At 40.2% G+C, this 22,965-nt stretch overlaps 1 protein-coding gene across 1 annotated transcript in view; it reads left to right on the plus strand.

The window, feature by feature from the left end:
* Positions 1 to 6,618, plus strand: part of LOC126089661 (elongation factor Tu, mitochondrial) — a 56,305-nt gene extending 49,687 nt beyond the window's left edge. Inside the window, exon 11 of the mRNA XM_049906928.1 lies at positions 5,728 to 6,618. Within this exon, the coding sequence (XP_049762885.1) occupies positions 5,728 to 5,914 (187 nt within the window). The 3' untranslated portion in view covers positions 5,915 to 6,618. The remainder of the gene's footprint in view (positions 1 to 5,727) is intronic.
* Positions 6,619 to 22,965: the final 16,347 nt, after the last annotated feature.

Below are 22,965 nucleotides of genomic sequence, written 5' to 3' on the forward strand. Positions count from 1 at the left end.
TGACAGAAAACTGTGCTGGTCCTCCCACGTTTCCTATCTTTCGGCTCGCTGTCTGCGATCGCTTAACACCCTCCGTGTCCTGAATGGTACCTCCTGGGGAGCGGACCGAGTGGTCCTTCTCCGCCTCTATCGCGCCGTAGTGCGCTCGAAATTGGATTACGGAAGCATAGTCTACTCCTCTGCTCGGCCGTCTATTCTTCGGCGTCTCGACTCTATCCACCACCGTGGATTACATTTAGTGTCTGGAGCTTTTTACACTAGCCCTGTGGAAAGCCTTTATGCTGATACTGCTGAACCTCCGCTGTCCAATCGGCGAGCAGTCCTCCTGAGTCGTTATGCTAGCCATCTGTCTTCCATGCCTGCTAATCCAGCCCATGACCTTTTTTTCGACGCCTCCTTTGATGTAGGGTATGCAGGCCGCTCCTCCTCCTCCCTACTACCCCCGGGAGTCCGCTTCCGTCAACTGCTCCATTCTCTTTCCTTCCGCTTTCCTAAAACCTTCTTGACAACTTGGGGTACGGCACCGCCTTGGCTCCGTCCCCGGATCTGCCTGCTCCGTGACCTTTGTCACTTTCCCAAGGATGGTACCCCTACACTTGTTTATCGTCGGGTATTTGCTGCTCTATGTGCAGAAATGACGGACGCCACATTTATTTACACCGACGGCTCGAAAACATCGTTAGGTGTAGGGAGTGCCTATATTGTTGGCGACACCCCAAATCGCTTTCGGCTTCCCGACCAGTGTTCGGTTTATACTGCGGAGCTTTACGCTGTTCTCCAGGCTGTCCACTACATCCGCCGCCATCAGCGAATACAGTACGTTATCTGCTCAGATTCTCTCAGCTCTCTCCTCAGTCTCCAAGCTCTTTACCCTGTGCACCCTCTGGTCCACCGGATTCAGGACTGTCTGCGCTTGCTCTGCCTGGGGGGCGTCTCGGTGGCGTTCCTCTGGCTCCCGGGACACGCTGGTATCTGTGGGAATGAGGCGGCCGATATAGCGGCCAAGGCTGCAGTCTCTCTTCCTCGGCCAGCTATTCAGTCGCTTCCCTTCACCGATCTACGGAGCGGTTTATGTCGCAAAGTTGCTCATTTATGGCATGCGCATTGGTCAACACTTCCCAATAATAAATTGCGGGAAGTGAAAGCCCTTCCTTGCACTTGGACCTCTTCCTCCCGAACGCGTCGTCGGGAGGAGGTAATTTTAGCTAGACTCCGGATAGGGCACTGTCTTTTTAGCCATCGACATCTTTTAAGCGGTGATCCTCCGCCACTCTGTCCCCACTGCTCTCAGCTGTGGACGGTAAGACACCTTTTAATTGAATGTCCCTATTTTAATCCGTTACGCTCCCGTCTACAGCTATCGCCTGATCTATCGTCGATTTTAGCAGATGCCACGCGCTCAGCCGACCGCGTTCTCCAGTTTATTAGTGACAGTGAAATGACGTCAGTCATTTGGAGCTTTTTTTGGGGACAACCACCCCCTTTCTGTAGTGGATTTTTAAGCATTCCTTCTACTTTTAGTTTCTTCAATTTTATGACTTTGTTCCCATTGCTGCTGGTTTTCAATTTCGGTTTTTTACTGTCTTAAGTCACGGGCTGGGCGCTAATGACCATGGAAGTTTTGCGCCCTAAAAAAAAAAAAAAGAAAGGGGGGCCGCCAGCATTATGTTGACAATATTCTTCAACCCGATGTGGGACCTTCCCACACAGTCTATCAGCGGCACTTTTCCTGCAAGACAATGCTCGTCCTCATATAGTTAGAATTGCTGAAGACTTCCTATGCCATATTCCAACTCCCTGGACATGTCCCCTATAGAGCATGTGCAGGACCAGCTGAAATGCCAGATGAAGCGTGTTGCGGCATGTATTGCAACAAAAGATGGTGCAGCCAGTTATTCGTGTTGTGCTGTATCTGTCTACTTGTATGTACTGTACGTTTTCATGTCTTGATTTTGGGATCAAGTCAACGTTTCATCTGTATCATTATATGTAGTAAATTTAATATTAATTTGATGCTCCCCTGTCTGTGTGCTGTTTTTGATGTTAAGTGTATAAAGAAACAAAGTGCATTGGAAGACCTAATTATGACTGTAATGAAAATTAAATGGAAGCAAGCATGATGTAGCCGTATAAATGTATGGTAGGCGTTGCAAACAAGTAATCTGATGTGTTACCAGAGATAAGAAAAAACTATTGACATTGTAATGGGTGGTGGGCAGAAGACAATAAATATTCAGTGTGCAGGAGCAACATGGATACATATTGTTAAAGACCATAATGCATGGTGAAGGCTAAAAGAGGTCTTCATCCAGCAGTGGATATCAAGTGAATTACAGTTAACTTTGTCTGTCAGAATTGTGAACAACCTTAAATTTTCCAGTAAATGGTAATTATAGTGCAGCGTACAGAGCCTCACAGAATATACAGACCGTCAGTACTACCCCATGTGATAACCCTCTCTTCGACCTGTCCCGCTGTTGCAACTAGTTCCTGTTTTGAAACTGGTAGTGATTTGTTAGACATGTTTGCCTTGCTTCTCCAACATCAAAGGAAGGTGCTTAAGGTAACTGGTAAAGTACCTGCCTGTTACTTATTTTGAAAGTACAGTTGATTGCGTTTATAGCAACGTCGCTTTTAACCATGAGTTAACATAACAGTGAAATCCAAACGTCCCGTCTAAATCATTTGTAAATACTATATTTAGAATAATAATTTAGTACACCAACAACTTATTGCAACTTCTTGTATAAAATCTTTTTTACTACATAGTCAGAAACGTATATCGGCTATAACATCCACTGTTCATTTTTATTTGTTACGTATTCGGGGATTACTAACAATAATATAAAACTTACTTTCAAACTCGTTTTCTGTAGATTCTTGGTTTGAAATTGATGTGTGTTAAATAGTCACTCCAAGTACCACCTTCAAGATGTCGCAAAAAAGAGGAAAGTACAGGGTTATTACAAATGAGTGAAGCGATTTCACAGCTCTACAATAACTTTATTATTTGAGATATTTTCACAATGCTTTGCACACACATACAAAAACTCAAAAAGTTTTTTTTTAGGCATTCACAAATGTTTGATATGTGCCCCTTTAGTGATTCGGCAGACATCAAGCCGATAATAAAGTTCCTCCCACACTCGACGCAGCATGTCCCCATCAATGAGTTCGAAAGCATCGTTGATGCGAGCTCGCAGTTCTGGCACGTTTCTTGGTAGAGGAGGTTTAAACACTGAATCTTTCACATAACCCCACAGAAAGAAATCGCATGTGGTTACATCAGGAGAGCGTGGAGGCCATGACATGAATTGCTGATCATGATCTCCACCACTACCGATCCATCGGTTTTCCAGTCTCCTGTTTAAGAAATGCCAAACATCATGATGGAAGTGCGGTGGAGCACCATCCTGTTGAAAGATGAAGTCGGCGCTGTCGGTCTCCAGTTGTGGCATGAGCCAATTTTCCAGCATGTCCAGATACACGTGTCCTGTAACGTATTTTTCGCAGAAGAAAAAGGGGCCGTAAACTTTAAACCGTGTGATTGCACAAAACACGTTAACTTTTGGTGAATTGCGAATTTGCTGCACGAATGCGTGAGGATTCTCTACCGCCCAGATTCGCACATTGTGTGTCTGTTCACTTCACCATTAAGAAAAAATGTTGCTTCATCACTGAAAACAAGTTTCGCACTGAACGCATCCTCTTCCATGAGCTGTTACAACCGCGCCGAAAATTCAAAGCGTTTGACTTTGTCATCGGGTGTCAGGGCTTGTAGCAATTGTAAACGGCAAGGCTTCTGCTTTAGCCTTTTCCGTAAGATTTTCCAAACCATCGGCTGTGGTACGTTTAGCTCCCTGCTTGCTTTATTTGTCGACTTCCGCGGGCTACGCGTGAAACTTGCCCGCACGCGTTCAACCGTTTCTTCGCTCACTGCAGGCCGCCCATTGATTTCCCCTTACAGAGGCATCCAGAAGCTTTAAACTGCGCATACCATCGCCAAATGGAGTTAACAGTTGGTGGATCTTTGTTGAACTTCGTCCTGAAGTGTCGTTGCACTGTTATGACTGACTGATGTGAGTGCATTTCAAGCACGACATACGCTTTCTCAGCTCCTGTCGCCATTTTGTCTCACTGCGCTCTCGAGCGCTCTGGCAGCAGAAACCTGAAGTGCGGCTTCAGCCGAACAAAACTTTATGAGTTTTTCTACGTATCTGTAGTGTGTCGTGACCATATGTCAATGAATGTAGCTACAGTGAATTTATGAAATAGCTTCAATCATTTGTAATAGCCCTGTATATAATATTGAAGAAAAGTCACATACTGTAATATGACAATTAGAAAATGGGGAAATATATGTCAGTATCGTAAAGGAAATGGGTGGTTCACTCTCAACAATTTCTACAGTTTGGATGGACAGAGAGGAAATCCAATCTTTTTTGAACACAGTTCTTTAAAAATAAAGTAAGTGATATCACCTGAGCACAAAGATACTGATGAAACTTTACGTAATGGTTTAATAAGCAAAGATCAGATAACACACCATCAGTGGACCTATTCTTCAAGCAAAGTCCAGTGAATTTGAGTGTCTGTGGGGAATTCGAAATTCAGTTGTTCTGTATCTTGCGATACATTTCCGAGCTCGCCGTCATAATATCGCTGGGAAAATTTATAGCAAAGCTGCCAGTGTACGAGATGGCATAACAGATTAGTGGCTATCTAAGAAGTGGGCTGCTTTGTGAGAAGGTTACTAGACAGATGATACATTCATTGCTGATGAAACTGGCTTGTTTTGCAACATGGCACCAGATAAGGTATTGCAATTTAAAGGGGGACATGTCTAAAGGCAGAGAATCACAGTTATGGTTGCCCCATAAAATGACAATCGTGTAAAGAAAAGCTTTTGGTGATACAAAAAGCAAGAAAACCTCAGTGTTCAAAAACATTCACACCCTAGTTGTGCCCCCCCCCCCCCCCCCCCCCCCCCCCCCCCCCCCCCTGTGTGTGCGTGCGCAAGACCGATTTGGTTATTGTTACAATGCCAGATCAGTCGATCATCCAGTCTGTTGCCCTTGCAACTACTGGAAAGGCTGCTGCCCCTCTGCAGGAACCACACGTTTGTCTGGCCTCTCAACAGATACCCCTCCGTTGTGGTTGTACCTACAGTACGGCTATCTGTATCGCTGAGGCACGCAAGCATCCCCACAAACGGCAAGGTCTATGGTTCATGGGGGGGGACATATACTGTAAGTGTACTGTATTTCTGCTACTATTTGAAGTGAATGACAGTTTAAATTTGGAGATGATGAAATTCCTATTTTTAAAAAAATGGGGGGAAAAGCAATGGTTTGTGAGACTGTTGACTGTAACGACTGTAAACAGTTCATCTCTTTGATGTTATCATCGGTTTTGACTGTATAACTATTCTTATCGTTAGTTATAATATTAATGTTTTGAGTCTCCCACCCTGCTGAAGGTCTTTGACACCATTTTGGTAGCTTGTGTCATTTACACTGCACGTTTCACGAGGCAACTTCTCACGTATCCTCAGGAGCGTGAAAAGGTGTGTGTGTGTGTGTGTGTGTGTGTGTGTGTGTGTGTGTGTGTGTGTGTGTGTGTGTGGAGAGAGAGAGAGAGAGAGAGAGAGAGAGAGAGAGAGAGAGGTGTGGTGGACAGATTCAACTGACTATATTGCATTACATACATTATTGATTTCTTCTTCAGGTTGGAGTTGAAAATGTTCAGGCCAATGGCACTAGAACAAGGGCAGAGGTTCACACTCAGAGATGGAACTGCGACACTGGGAACAGGTGTTATCACAAAAGTACTGAGTCGGCTTTCAGAAAAAGAAAGGATGGCATTAACAGGAGGAAAGAAGGCACGTGATAAGCTTGCAGAAGAAAGCAAATAAATAACACAGACATTAATAAAATTAATGTAGATTCAAAATAGACTGATTCTGCTGAAACATACAGTCTACAGTGGCCATTGTACATATGAATTACTACGTAATTCTCCAGTCACTGTAAAATGTTCCAGAAAGAATTGCAAAAGACAGTGAATGTTCTGAACAGTGCATATATATTGTGAATTGTTTTGTGTTTTACCTGTTGCTTCTATTGTGAATTGTTCACGAATCATAGTTGTGTACTGACGGTTTTTTACATGTAATGTTTGTCTAAAGTGCATTAGCATCTCTGATTCTGAGCTACACATTAAGATGATATGAGCCTGGGAAATTCGAAGTCTTGTGAGGAATGGTTTAGCTACCATTTCTTTCATGTATTCTGTTAACCTATCACATCAGGAAAAACTTCAGAATTTTGTGTTTTCAACTAAAACAGTTGATGTGTTAGCTACACATTAATGACGACAAACTTTCATCTCTGAATAACATGCATTATTGTGAAAATACGTTTTTTTGATCAAGTAATGTGAACTCATAATATTATTCTTATAATGAAATTTATTACTTTCTGTGGTAGTTATTGCACTTAAATTTAAGTTGTCACAGTAAATGGACCTTGTTTCACCTTTTCCAAGTCTATAAATGTTACAACTGGCATGTGTACTGTTTGACAGAGTATATAAAAATTTCCACTTTATTATTAATAAGCTGTTTTCTGAGGTATCTATCTCTGTCCTTTCCTATTTTGTCTGGGACTTCGCTTATATTTAGTAATAGAATTATATTTGTCCTTGTGTGCTGCTATGTGGCTTTTGAGACCTGAATGTTAAATTCTGCCTGTTAAAGAAAAAAAAAATTCTTCTGCAGACTGAAAGTTGATGAGATTTTTTATGCCATTCTCTCTCTCTCTCTCTCTCTCTCTCTCTCTCTCTCTCTCTCTCGCCACACACACACACACACACACACACACACACACACACACACACACACACACACACACACAGTGCCCCTAATTGGCGTGCTGGTTAAACAATCTGACGATTGTTATTTAGAATAGAATATATAGTGGTTCAAACAATAGAAACTCCTGGTTGGAATATCAATGATATTAGGATAAGGACAGATTACTACTCATCATATAGATGTCCTGTTGAAATGCAGACGGGCACAACAACAAAATGTTGCACTTCATAGCTTTTGCCAAAGCCTTTTTCAGCAAAGAAAACACACAAACAAGCACAACACTTCCACATATACCACTACCTCCAGCAGCTCCAACGGCTCATGTTACACAACACTATTTGTTTATGAAATTAAAATAGAAATGATCAAAATCATCAGAAAAATGTGTTTGTGCTATGGTACATCTGTATTTTTGGACATAGACATCGCCATGGCCAAAGTGCACAAGCTTTGAACTAATTCCCATCTAAACAGTTCCCCAGATTTAGCCTCGTTGACATTTATATTCTAAGAAATCAACTAGTGGCTTGGAGGGAAGGATTTCTCATGTTTAAGAGGTAATCATTACTGTAATTGTGTGCATAGATTGAGCTTGATTGCTTTTCTAAATGATTGAAGAAATTGAAATAGTGGACCAGATGCATTGAACTAAATGGATATTATTTTGAGAAACAGCTGTGGTGACTTTTCTATTAGAATTACTAATCTGCAATTGTACTGTTGAAAGGAAATGACTATTTGCATTGTAATGTGTTTGGTTAGGTCACAAAATAAAGAAGTCGTCATAAAGAAATCATCATAAGAATAAACCTGGTGTAAACATTGCACTATGTATTCATCTGCATTTGCTGGAACCTCATTGGATTTCCATTTCACATGGGACTGCAGCCAAGCTGTCTCGAGTAGTCAAGTATGATAATAAGGGTACGTTTTGTGCTATGCATTATGTGCACATCGACTTTGCGATAATACAGGCCAACAGATTTACTGGTGAATTTAACTTGGACAGCACTGGCCGGTCAGCTGGTACAGCTAGCATGCAGTGACGTGGCCGGCTGCAGTTCACACACAGAGAGACAAGCAGAGGAGCAATACAGCTTGAATGAAATAATACACTGTAAATCTCCCACAATACGTTCCTTTGACAACTAGACGAAAACCACAACACATTATCATTTTTAGCTAACGTACTATTGTAATTAAAAACAAGAATGATGAAAATTCCTGACTTAACCACAGGGTAATCTTTCTGCGTAAGCTGTGTGTAATGTAAGAAAGTACTGAAGGGTTTCATGGTACAGTTAAATATTGAAGCCACTGAAGGTATTACTTAGTTGTCTGGTAATCTCTTAGCTGCTTCCTTATTCGAATCCAAGAAATACATTTCAGTTCTGGAAGTGTCACATGCTACTTTCATAATGAGCCTACCAACAACAGAATCCACAAAGCCAACCACGCGCAGCGTTTTCTCTTTTATGACGAGCCGTTCTGTATCTCACCAGTGTTCAGCAGTGATGTGTGGAAAAGCTGCATGCTTTAGTTCCAGTATGTCTGGCAGCTTAACAGTCTTGGTACTTCTCGGGCCAAATCCCGCAGTTTGGCTCCAGATCAGTTATGTTGGGTTCATACTGTAATAGTACAGTAGCAAATGTAAAAATGCAGCATTTGTATGGTGTACTCGATGCTGTGAAAATGATTGTTCATGTTTCTACGGTACTTACCTACCACTGTGGTATGAAACTGTGGACACACTACAAATAAAGAGGATTTGGTTTTTCATTTTTGCCTTAAAAATTAAATTGTTTTCTTAATTTAAACAACTTTTATGAGCAGTCTTTCATAAAACATTGATAATTAAGAATTTGTCATGAAAAGGAAGTTTTGCATCCAGTATGTAATTAGAAATAAGATGATGTGCATTATTCATAAAAAAGATGAGTTTTATAATGACGAGATGTAGGTATTTCAAATTGAATGAGAAAAAATAATTGTATAAGAGATTTGAACCAACGCATGAATTACTGCACTTGGCTGACATTCCATTACGCTACCGACTGCGCTCCATGTTCACTGTACGTTTGTTAATCACCTGCATTATTTACAATCGTGGGATAGCATCAAAGCCGATTATCTCTGTAAATTTATGAAAAAACATTAAGAACGGCCTATTTCTCAGCACTTTTTAACCGTGTTCCACGTGTGTTTCACTACAGAACAGAAAGCAGCCTCAACCATTTTCATACTGTGCATTAACAGTGCAACAATCTGAACACAATGCTGCAGAGGTTGTGACTGTTCACAATTTTTGAAATAAAAACTACACAGCTAAAGTGCAAGTACGAAAAATGTTGATGGCTGTTAATAGATTTGAATATCTTAGTCTCATTTAACGTAACGTAGTAATAAGATATCTTATACATAAGTAGGACCTACTTTCAAGAGCGAAACGACACCATTGTGTGCGTGCGCGCTACGGCTTCAGACCAATCGTCATGGTTGTTTCTTTTCATCAGGTTTATTCTTATGATGAATGGATTATAGTGTGGTTAGACCAGATTATGAAGCTGAAAATGTTTACACAAGATTACCTATTACTAACTGCTGCATCAGAGTCGTCCTGAAACTGCAACAAAGACATATGCCAGTTTTCAATGCCCCTGGAACTGGTGATGTCCAATGCACCCACAACAGCAGCCAACCCACTGTGTGTGCTGAACATCCAATAACATGCAAGCTTCCCATAATAAAAAGGTTTTACTGTCAGTTCTTTGACAGTTTATCTTCCAGGGCTTATTCAGATAAAAACTATCCAGCTGATTCTACTCGTGGCCCACTTACTCATCTCAGTTTTAAAGTTATTGATGCAGACATGGGGATACCTTTCCACTTTGGTTCTTACCTCGTTATTGTACATATTTTTTAGTTAATTTGTGAACTGTATCCCAAAAATGGTATTTTCATATGTACAAGACAGTGGTGATGATGAGAGAATTTACAGATATAAATGAACTGTGAAGTCTCACCAAGTACATGACAATGAAAGACAACTACAGGTATCTCCAGTTTCAAACCTCATAACCACTTCTTTGAGAGGCAACAGAAGAATGATATTACCTGTCATCTGCAGCAGCATCTCTCTGCTTGCTGGAAAAGATACCTTGGTTTTCACTAGATATTATAGATCTGCATAAAAACTTATTCCTCTTTGGGATTTCAGTGTATAATATGTCCGAGGTATTTGCGTGCTTCCATTTTTGCATTATGAGCCGGAACGTCAGATTGTATCCAGTCACCTATAATATAATCATTGTAAGAAATTAACTGCTGAAGTCTGTCATGAATGAACAACAGATTTAGACAGATTAAATAGAAAGTGTAATTTAAGCTTTGTAAAACACAATTGCAATCAGACCTATGCAGATGTTCGTATTTGCTTTGTTCAAACAGAGAATTGCTCTCGTAACACAGTTCTGGGATTTCTCATGGTTTTGAAAATTGTCCAAGTGACAAAATTATACTGTCACACACTGGAAGACAACTAAGTGTTTTGGTCATACCACATCCTCAACAATACTTAACATCTGCCAAGTCATCTTGCACATTCAACCCGGCCATTGCAGTGTAGGTTGTGCAGTGTCGGAAACACCTTGTGTAGTAACCAACACCCTCCAAACTCTTTTTTTTTTTTTTGCCATAAATCAAAATTTTTATGGCAGTAGCAATTACCACTCAATGCACTAACCATTTCAAGAAGCAACTAAGATTGATGTGTATTTGCAGCCATCCTTGTAAATCACTTTCAAATGCCTGGACAAGTGTACTTCCTATTATATCACATCTTAGGGTTTCTAGCAGTGGTGCGAGAATTTAACTGGTGCAGTACTCCTGAATCTTCCTTTGTCAAGGAACGTATGAAATAAAATATTTCTGCTTTTGCTTTGATTCCAGTAGCACCAATGAGTGTTTTTCATGTCGTTAACATTTGTAACATATTATCAGTCTCTGGGTTTTGTGTGTTTGTCTTTATGTAGTATTATACAAGGAAGTGCCAAAGAAACTGGTACAGACACACGTATTCAAATACAGAGATATATAAACAGGCAGAATACAGTGCTGAGATTGGCAATGCCTATGTAAGAAAGCAAGTGTCTGGCGCAGTTGTTAGATCGGTTACTGCTGTTACAATGGCAGGTTATCAAGATTTAAGTGAGTTTGAACATGGTGTTATAATCGGTGCACGAGTGATGGGACATCTCCGAGGTAGCAATGAAGTGGGTATTTTCCCCGCACGACCATTTCACCATTGTATCATGAATCCAGTAAAACATCAAATCTCTGACATTGCTGCAGGCGGAAAAGATCGTGCAAGAACGAGACCCATGATGACTGAAGAGCCGTTTAACATGACAGAAGTGCATCCCTTCTGCAAATTGCTGCAGATTTCAGTGTAGAGCCATCAAGAAGTGTCAGTGTGAATCATTCAACGAAACACCATCAATATGCGTTTTCGGAGCCGAAGACCCACTTGTGTACCCTTGATGACTGCATGACACAAAGCTTACGCCTTGCCTGGGCCTGTCAACACTGGCAATGGACTGTTGATGACTGGGAACATGTTGCCTGGTTGGACAAGTCTCATTTCAAATTGTATTGGGCGGACTGATGTCAGCAGGGGACTGTTGAGGCTGGTGGAGGCTCTGTAATGGTGTGGGGCATGTGCAGCTGGAGCAATATGTTACCCCTCATAGTCCAAATACAACTCTGACAGGTGACATGATGTCTGATCACCTGCACCCATTCATGTCCATTGTGCATTCCGATGGACTTGGGTAATTCCATCAGGACAATGCAACACCCCACATGTCCAGAATTGTTACAGAGTGGCTTCAGGAACACTCTCCTGAGTTTAAACACTTTGGCTGACCACCAAACTTCCCGGACATGAACTTTATTAAACGTATTTGGGATGCCTTGCAACATGCTGTTCAGGAGAGATTTTCAGCCACTCGTACTCTTATGAATTTATGGACAGCCCTGCAGCACTCATGGTGTCAGTTCCCTCCAGTATTACTACATACATTAGTTCAGTCCATGTCATGTAGTGTTGAGATACTTTTCCATTCTTGCGGGAGCCCTACACGATATTAGGAAGGCGTACCAGTATTTTGGCTCTTCAGTGTATTACACTAGTCATTGAATACTTCACCCATTGCCCTTTCAAAAGACAAATGCAGAAACTTCATTTACCACTTTATACTTGTAAATATAAGCTTTGTTTTACATTTATTGTGTTGTAGTCACTGTTTCTTTATAGAAATCAGTACTATGCAAGGTCTTCATCTGCGTCCATACTCTGTCAGACACTGTGATGAGCATAACAGTGTGTACTTCCCATTGTATCATTCATTAGGGTTTCTCCCCATTCACTATGTGTGTGGAAAGTGGGAAGAATGACTTTGCCTTTATGCACACAATAATTATATTAATTTTGTCTTCAAGATTCCTGCAAATATATATGCAGGAGGTTGTTGTATGTTCCTGGATTCCTTACTTAATACGGGTTATTGAAACTATGTGAGTAGGCTTTCCTAGGATATTTGGCACCTGTGATTCTCTCCCAAGGGTTAAAGACACTAGTGATCATTCACACTGCCATCCTGTTGTACATTCAGTTAACACTATTTGGTACGAGTCCCACATGCTTGAGCAATATTCTAGGACGGGTCACACAAATTTTTAGTAAACATTTTTTGTAGGTTTATTGCATTTCCCTAGTATCCTACTAATGGACTCAACGTTGCTACCTGCTTTGAGTCTGTTGGATCATTCCAGATAATATCCCCACAAACTGTTACATCCAGGTAAAAAAAAAAAACACTGAATAACATTGATGTGTAAGTGAACGACAGGCTGCTGTGACATTTTGTTTTCTACTCGGTAAAAATGCTGTTAATGTTATGGATACGACCCACAAGCAAAGCAACAGACAAGCCAGTGGAAGATGTTATCATAACGCCATCCAGAAAAATGTCGTCAAGTCAAATCAAACATCAAAAGAATGCTTATTTGCTTTTTTGATGCCAAAGGTGTAGTTCATTCAGTGTTGTTCCCCCAGTCAGACCGTCAATCTGACCTTTGATTTGGAAGTTTTAAAAAGATTTCGCAGTGGTGTTTGTCAAGAGAGACCCAATTTGTGGCAGCAGGAGTCTACTCCCACACACCTTCGTGTGAATTTATCTTATTTCCATGCATGAAATGGGGAATGAAAGGACACCTACTTGACAACATTGAAGAAGTCGTTCATCTTGGGAATAAATAAAGTTAAATTTTCTGTCCCCTTTAACATTAAAAAAAAATATTTGCAGTTGGAAATGACCGTGCGTACAATTGCCTTTATGGTAGCAAATTGTGGTTGGTGGTTACTGATGATTAGTGAAAAGCATCAGATGTGATGCCTTTTGAGTTGCCAATGACAACATAACTTCAGCTGCATGAAGCTTTATGCTTTTTCTTTTCCTGTATTTAACACAGAAAGATGTTAAGTTTAAAGCAAAATCAATTCCATATTGAGAAGCTTACCAAAGGCTTAAATTAAATGAGTTGTAGAATGAGATTTTCACTCTGCAGCAGAGTGTGCGCTGATATGAAACTTCCTGGCAGATTAAAGCTGTGTGCCCGACCGAGACTCGAACTCGGGACCTTTGCCTTTCGCGGGCAAGTGCTCTACCATCTGAGCTACCGAAGCACGACTCACGCCCGGTCCTCACAGCTTTACTTCTGCCAGTATCTCATCTCCTACCTTCCAAACTTTACAGAAGCTCTTCTGCGAACCTTGCAGAACTAGCACATTTAAATTAGTTGTAAGTTCTCAGTACAATTGTGTCTTGAACAAGAATTCTGGGACTGGGTGAGTAGAAACACTATTCAAAAGATAGAAATCTAGGCTAGATCAAAGCTGATTTTACTACCATGTCCAGTCATTTAGGTGTATGTAGAAGTTACACCCTCAAGCCAAGATTATCTTGGAGAAATTAGAGCAAGCTTTCAAAGCAGTGGTTTATAAACACACATGGGATTATTCAATGGTCTTATTGCCACTTATTCAGAATTGTCTAATAGTGTTGTTGACTATTTGAACAAAATCATTTCAGCTGCTCTCAATTTAAAATAAAATAAAATAAAATAAAATGTGAAGTCAGTCAAGAGTAGCTTGGTACACTGTGTTCACCGGTTTGCCTGAAATGTACAAATTGATGAAATTAGTAATTGAAAGCAAGAATCATTGCAGATATAAAAACAAAGCTTTTACAACACCCATAGAATAGCATTCTGTACAGGAAGAACTTCTGTTCAAGGAAAACACTAAATTGATATAAGGGGCACTGGTGCAGATGACTGTAGGTGTTTTAATGTTCATTTTATATTGAACAACCTTCCACAAGTGGAAAGACCAGATATTTCATATGATGATAACAAATCAACATGGCAGTGACCCACAAAATCAACACAGCTTGTTGTGGAATGAGTTTTAAAGCATTTTAAGTGAACTGAAGTTATAAAACTGTGTTTTACTGAAGAAGACTCCACAAAAATAACTGTTGATTGTGATGCAGACTCGACCTGTGATCCAGCAGATACCAGGACCTGTACTGGCTACATTTTTCTGTTCCGGATGGCTGGTATATGGAGTTTTTGCAAACGGTGAGCTGTAGCGCTTTCTACGGCAGAAGCAGAATACAGGCAATGACATTAGCAGTACAGGAAGCTCTGTTGCTTCAACAGCTGCAAAACGAACTTTGACAATATGGGAATGATGCACTAGTCATACATTATGATAAGCAAGATGTAGTGAAGCTGGCACCTACAGACTGCTATCAACCAAGAGCAAAGTATGTACATGAATCTGGGCTTTATAACAGAAAACATTTCAAATTCAAGAATGAAGTTTTTGGTCGTTAAAGGGTGTAACATGGCTGACATGTGAAACACATTTGTGTTGTATCACTAAAATGCATTTGCATTCTGGTGGGAAGTTAGATATTAGAAAGCAAATCACTTCATCCTCTCTCCCTCGCTCTTGATACTTAAATATTCTGTCGCTATGATGATATATTCTGTGTTATGTAACATTTTGGAGTAGATAAAATTACATTTTCTGCCATCGTCTTTAACAGTTGAAGGTCGTTTTCTTTTCAACTGCGAATAATCACATAGACTTCCTTCAAGCCCATATTCAAAATAAGATCCTACATCTTCCCTACAAAGAAATATTCAATCGAGTCATAAATTTCAATTACAGTACTCTTTTTCTAAAAATAAGCCTGGGGGTATTCTCACAGTAGATAAAATGGTGTCCAGAGATTTGCTGACACACAGACTTGCGGATATCGGAGATCTGCGGTCGCATAAGGTTACGTAAAAATATGCAGCGAGGTAGCAGTTACAAGTAGTAGGACTACTGTTTAAGCTAGCTACATACAGCAGCTGGGTTGCCAGGTTTTCGCTTTTTCTGAACTGTTCGGTATTTCAGCCCTGTGTTCAGTACCGAGATATGAGTGGTCCTATATTTTTACAATTTCATTCATATTACCAATTTATTTAGTGATTTTCAAAATTATGAAAACGATAATGGTGACTCCATGCAATAATGCCTGTGTGGAAAGAGTCACATGTATTATTTATGGCCTGACACTAGAAACAAACTGAGTGTTGAAATGGTAAAAGCAAAATTATATATTCGTTGCAATTTGAAATTTGTGACTTATAAGACAGTAAGGGCAACAAAAATATGTTGAAAGCTGTAAATAGCATATATAATTTTTGGTGTTTACTGTTTTATTGAATTCACCGTTAGACAAGCAGATCCTTTCATCAGGCAATGTTCGGTAATTTTTTAATTTAACCTGGCAGTCCTGTTCAGCTGTGACTTCCAAGTTCACTCCCACATGATTAATACGAATACCTAACAGTGCATCATGAAAAAGGCAAATTGTTCAAATAGCAGTCCGTTTTATTCTAGTTTATAAACAAGCTGGAAGCGATGTTTAGCCTCATAATATTCCTGAAACAGCAGTATATGCATCCATGCTTGTCTAGGTACAACACTTCTCAAAAAATTCAAACTGAGGACACAGGTTTTTGCTTTGTTTTAATAGTATCTTAATACAAAATTCATAGGTATGGTAGCTTAAGTCTACACAACAATAATTACATTTTATGTTTCGGAATTTGATTAATAAATAATTCTATGGGACATTGCTTTTGTTTTCAGTATCAACACCATTCCAGCTTGTCAAATTAAATCACAACAATATTCCACATTCCATCTGCCAAAAATTGCTTGGGATATTCCATGTAAAGTAGGACACACTTATGATTTAAAAAAATTTAATGGTAAATTTAATATATTGTTTAAAAGGGCTGGACTTTTATTGTATGGCAAAAATGATTTGTTGCTCATTATTGCTTTCCTTCCATAATTTGTAGGCATTTTTATAAGACCACATGTTTTTCATTTTGGATCTTCATTTCACAATATTGGCAGGTATAATTAGTATATCATTATTTATATTACAGTTACATACCCTAATGTATTGCATAAACAGTATAAAACTGAAGTATGTAAATTATAGATTAGGATAAATAATATAATACAACAGCTAGAACTTTTATGTAACATGAGGCACTTTCATGTACTTAAGTTTTTCCTAGGCACGTGCTAACTGGAATCTACTGTTGTGGCCTCGTTAGTCGCCAGTCACCAGGTGGCAAGGACACAATAGTGATTAGAGAAAATAATGAGAAGACAACATTTCCTATTCGTCACTTAGTCATGTCCATCATGGAAACATGAGAGGCATTCAAACAGGAACACACTGAAATTCTAATTGGGTAATCTAAGTTCGCAGAAATACAGCCACCACATGTTCAGTTAAGGAGGAAACTACCTCATAACATACGTTTGAGTAAATATCATGAAAATTTCATAAATCCTATCAGTAGTCTTCATAAGAAACATGATAATATTCCAGCTTACATCAGCACATTTGTATCAAATATCATATGTCAGCCACCCAGTGAGTTTTGTTGGCAGAATGAATGTAACACAAGTCAGAAAGATAGAGGTTTCAACAAAGCCTATAAAACTGACGAGCTGGAAATTGTGAATTTAACACGGTATGTTTGGAAGATGGAAGAATATGGCTCTAAAATTATTAAAGTCACAGAAGAAGGCCCTACAGCTGACACAGTAAAATACACAATTTCCATAATTCCTTAGTTTCTTCTTCATTGTTATACAAAAAAGAGCTCAATCTGCGTCTTATGATCGGCATAAGGAAATGGTTCCAAGCCAAGATACGAAGAATTTGCACTGCTGCATATTGATTTTGCTGAAAATTATACTTGTGTTTATCAAGATGAGGTGCACGTTGGGCACAAGCACAAGTTAGTATTGTCATTGTGGCGTTCAGGTTCTCATCACCCAATTGTTGTTGTTTTAGAGAACTTAACCCATTGCAATGATACTGTGATTGTATACATTAGCAAGGCAACTTAACTTTGTGTTCTGACTTAAGGCAGGTCTTGTCATGAGGGAAGCCTCGGCAGAGAGGTCCACCGCATGAGCATCTAGGGAAGTGATTCCAGTGGTGGTTTCCCATTGCTTTCCACTCATGATGATGAAATGATAATGAGGACAACAACACCCAGTCCCTGAGTGGAGAAAATCTCCAACCTAGCCAGGAATCAAACCCGGGCCCCTTGGCGTGACAGACCGCCACGCTGACCACTCTGCTATTGGGGTGGACCTTAGCAAGGTACTGTCAACTATATCTGAAAATGTGAAGGTAGTTTCAGTCTGGTCAGATGGGCCTGCTTCATAGTTTAAAAACAAATACATTACTGCTACAGTACTTCAACTTCAATCATTCCACAATGTGGAAATCTATTGGAACTTTTTTGCTACAGCCCTTGGTAAAGGAGCTGTAGCTGGAATTGGTGTAGTTGCGAAATGATAAGTTTGGAAAGCAGTAAAAAGGCGAAAATTTATAGTAGATGATGTATCAACTTTTGCTCAGGCAGCTGCAAGAACCACAACTATGCAGGTTTTTCATATGTCTACTGATGAAACTGAAGGAATCAATGTAAAACTTAATCAGGCTCAAATATTTTCTTTAGCACCATCAATACCAAACATAAAAAGTATTCATTGCTTTCACCACAAGGAAGGAGTACTACAAACATATCTGTTATCTCCAAAGAATTTTCCTGCTGCAGATCATACTGAAGAGACTATAGAAAGTGCTAAAATTTAGACTGATACAAAGTATAATATGATGGTAAATTCTATGCTGGAGAGGTACATGCAATTTTTGGAAACTCTTATCTAATCAATGCAATGGAGAGTGCTGGTCACTACTGGAAGTGGCCTGCAAAATGTGATGAAATACTGTACACACAGGACAAAATTATAAAGAAAATTAATCCACCTGATGTTGTCAATGCAAGAGGATATTTTAATTCTCTGAATTTTAATTGAATTTACCGTTAATTTTCCTTGATGTCATGCTCTTATAATTTTTAATAGTGTTTAAAAAATGAAATGTTAATGTTAATTTTATCTTATTTGGTAAGTAACGTCATTTTTATTTCTCTGCTCACAGGAAAAAGTTTTTCCAATAATAAATTGCAAGTAACATGAGTCACGTAACATTGAGTCATGGTATAAATATTTTTAGAAATCTGTAACTGTATCATTTGAATGCCAACATAATTTACATTTTCTGTGATAAAAATCAGATCCATACTCCTAACAGTTTGGGGATATATTTGACCTAAATTCTACATTAGCAATAGGATGTCCAAAATTTGTAACATGGTGGTGAGGTCCAATATTCGGAGGAGCGTAGGGGACGATGCGGAAGACCCACACCACTGCATTTTTAACATGAGTCACAATATAAATTAATTACTTTTTTGTTCTTTATTTTTAACGATCTTCACTGCTTAAACATTAATTCAAGACTTTGCCTGAATATTACAATATATGATGATGATTTGCAAAAGAGAATATAGGTTTATAGATTGACAAAAAGTCAACATAATTAACCAATGATTTCAAAATATAACATGAGTCACCATGGAATCTCCTGCTTCCACTTTTTACAGCACATCGTATTTATATAATAACTGGTAGTATGTAAAATGCGCACCAGTCTCACACAATTATTGAAAATAATTAAGGAATCTGGACATCCAGCTGTAAGATACTTAGTTACCTGCTGGCGAAACTCCAAATCTGTATCTAATTAAGAGGTTTACCCCAATTTGTTTATACAGCGTATGGCAGAAACAATGATTTTAAATTGTGCTCCATTGCTGAACACCTTAAAGGAGGAGTCCGCAAATCTCCAGCAAACCCTGCTGTCATCATTTCTCTGGCATTCAGACATAATGCAGCGACAATTACTGAGGTTTTACTTCACTATTCACTCATGGCATCACTTGCCTTTCTTAAACCAATAGCATATATAACTCACTGACTACACTGGCATCATTCATATTGTCACGTAGAAGAAGGTGAATGACGAACTCTAACTTCAATTAATGAAGGTTTATTCAGCACTTGCACATACAGGAGTGCAGAGCGAACTGCCTCTGGCCAGAACACATACAGTATATATACAGCTACAGAACATTCCAGTACAATGATTCTTGACATCTGTGGATGATTCTAGAATGTACTCAAACCGACTAGAGAAGTTAAAATTGTACAGTCCACGTTAGCTTTGAACTCACGACCCTCCATGCAACAGTTTAGTATCATAACCACTACACCATGGTGCTGCTCAGCTTCTTCTGCGACATTCCTCCATCCTTAAGAGAACAGTGTCTCGGTTTTATGTCATCCTAGTCCGGGAACGAGTCATCGGTCCTGCATACTCCAACTCACGATGGCTGATGTTCGCCCTGGTGGTGATCTTCTTAGAAGTTCTTTTGCCGCTACGCTCTTCGTCACCTTTCCACTTGTTGCCTGTTGCTGGCGCATCGAATTTACCCTGGGTTGCAGGATCCCAGTAGGGCTTCATTCGAAGGACATGGACCATATCTCTGATCTCTCGTCGTCTTGTGTCGGGGTCGAAATCTTCAACTTCATAAGTAACATCAGACAACTGTCTTACAACCTTATAAGGTCCAAAGTAGAACCTGAGGAGCTTCTCAGAGAGACCAAACTTCCGAACAGGAGTGAAGATCCAGATAAGGTCGTCAGGCTGGTAGACAGCAGCTCATGTCATACCTTCAGCGATCGTTTTCTTGAGCCTGCAGCATGTGGAGTCGAGCTAATTTCTGAGCTTCCTCAGCTCTGGTTAACTCCTGGCCGATGTAGTCAACGTCCACATCATAAGGATATAACAGAAACACAGTGTCCATCGTCGTAGTCGCCTCACGCCCATGCACGAGGAAAAATGGCGTAAATACTGTGGTGTCTTCCTTTGGCGGTGTTGTAGGCAAACGTCACGAAAGGTAGCACTTCATCCCAGTTTCTCTGCTCAACATTGACGAACATTGATAGCATGTCGGCAAGATCTTTTTAAGGCGTTCAGTAAGCCCGTTAGTTTGCGAATGGTAGGCAGTCGTCGTGCGATGAGTAATGTTGCACCGATGGTTTATCTCTGTCACAAGATTCGATTGAAAAACTTTCCCTCGATCCGTAATTAACGACCCTGGGCCACCGTGTCTTCCTCGATGAATTTGGCTACCTCGGATAATTCGGCTGTTTTCACGGCTTTTGTAATGGCATAGCGTGTCATTATCATTGCAAACAATAATCCATCTATTACCACTAACAGACGTTGGGAATCGTCCTAGGAGGTCAATCCCAACACGCTAGAAAGGCGTTTCAGCAGGTGGAATTCGTATAAGTCGGCCAGGTAGTTTCCGAGGAACTACCTTTCTCCCCTGGCACTCTCGACAGTGCGACACATAGTGACGGACACTCCCAAATAAACCTGCTCAGAAAAATCTCTTGCGGATTCTATTGTATGTCTTAATAAATCCTAAATGTCCGGTATCAGGTGTGTCATGGAATTTCTGTAGAACATCTAAGCGCATGTGTTTAGGAATTACTGGTAGCCACCTCTTTCCAAACGGATCAAAGTTTTTCTTGCAAAGTAATCCATTAACTACCTTGAATTGCCCTTTCACATCCTCTGACCGATTTAAGGCAAGCATAATTTGAGATATCTTCATCAAAGTCTTGATAGTCTTCCACAGGGTTTCTTGAGAGACAGTTGGCATCTTGGTGTTTTCTTCCACATTTGTACACTATGGTAATGTCATACTCTTGAAGACGTATTGCCCACCTGGCGCGTGGTCCTGTTGGATCCTTAAGACCCGTCAGCCAACAAAGTGAATAATGGTCTGTAACAACTGTGAATGGCCTTCCATAGAGATACTGTCGAAATTTGCATATGACCCAGATCACAGCAAGACATTCTCTTTCTGTAGTTGAGTAGTTTCTTTCGGCTTTTGAAAGTGTTCTAGAAGCATATGCTATAACCTTCTCTTTTCCATCCAAAATTTGCACCAGAACAGCACCGATCCCATAACACTGCTATCTGTGTGTATTTCCGTAGGCGCTCTCTCATCATACAGACCAAGTACAGGGTCAGTCGTCAGAGCTATTCACAGAACATCGAAAGAATCTTGTTGAGCACCACCTCAGATAAATTTAGTATCAGCTTTTAACAACTCTTGGAGTGATCTGGCTTTGATACAAAAGTCTTTGATAAAACGACGGTAATAAGAACATAATCCGAGGAAGCTTCTCACATCTCTAATACTTTTAGCAATAGGAAATTCCGTTATAGATCTCACCTTTTCTGGGTCTGGCGGCACACCTTCGTTTGACACAAGGTGTTCAAGTATTTTGATGTCTTCTACTCGAAAGAGACACTTTCTTGGATTAAGTTTCAGTCCGCCTTGTTGGAGACACTAAAGAACGGCCTTCAGTCTTTTTATATGTTCCTCAAGTGTCTGAGAACACTATAATGTCACATGACTTTTTGTCAATCTATCGTCCACTTCAGGTGATGTAGAAGATTATCCATCATCCGTTCAAAACTTGCTGGTGCATTACACAAACCAAACGGCATTACCTTAAACTCATACAGGCCCAAAGGGGTGATGAATACAGTTTTCTCACGATCAGCCTCATCTACTTCTATTTGCCAGTATCCCGAGTACATGTCCATGGTTGAGAAAAACTTAGCCACCTTCAAACAATCTGGTGTATCGTCAATTCGTGGAAGAGGTTAAATGTCCTTTTTAGTTATCTTATTAAGCTTCCTGTAATCAACACAAAAGCGCCAATTGCCATCCTTCTTCCTGATGAGGACCACTGGTGACGACCATGGTCTCTGTGAAGGCTGAATGATGTCATTCTTCATCATTTTCTCTACCTCGTCGTGAATTATTCGACGTTTCGGTATGCTCTCTGGCTTATTGGTTGATGGTTTCCAGTGCTAATCCGGTGCTTCACCGTCGATTTGTCTCATTTTCTCATCACCTGTGGATTGAAGCATTCAGAGAACTCTTGAAGAATGGCAAGTAGCTTTGTCTGTTGTTCCTTAGTGAGGTCTGGTGATAGTCGAGCTAGAAGATCTTGTAGCGGTAGCGCTAATTTTACCAACAGACTCGGCATGGGAGGTTGCTATGACGCTCGGCTGTTCTTCAATTAACGGCTCAGCGTTTGCTACGCAGATGCGTCTTGGAAGGATCTGCGGTTCTCGGCGACAGTTAACTATCCACAATTCACCGAATCCATTCTTAAACGAGACGACAGAGGCTGGGATGACCCAGTTATTCTTCAGTGGTATGCTTCTATTACATTCCACTACAAGATCCATGGGTTGATGCAAGGCATGACACATGACAGTTACCTTTCTAGCGCTGACTGCATGAATGATCACATCATCCTGCACACATAGTCTCCACATACTCGGATGCGCATCTTCCTGTCCACAGAATCTCATCTCGTCTAGCATAATCTTCGAGCGACCACAGTCTATAATTGCCTGAGAAGCTTTCAA

This window comes from Schistocerca cancellata, chromosome 1 (genome assembly GCF_023864275.1).
Source record: "Schistocerca cancellata isolate TAMUIC-IGC-003103 chromosome 1, iqSchCanc2.1, whole genome shotgun sequence".
Taxonomy (NCBI): domain Eukaryota; kingdom Metazoa; phylum Arthropoda; class Insecta; order Orthoptera; family Acrididae; genus Schistocerca; species Schistocerca cancellata.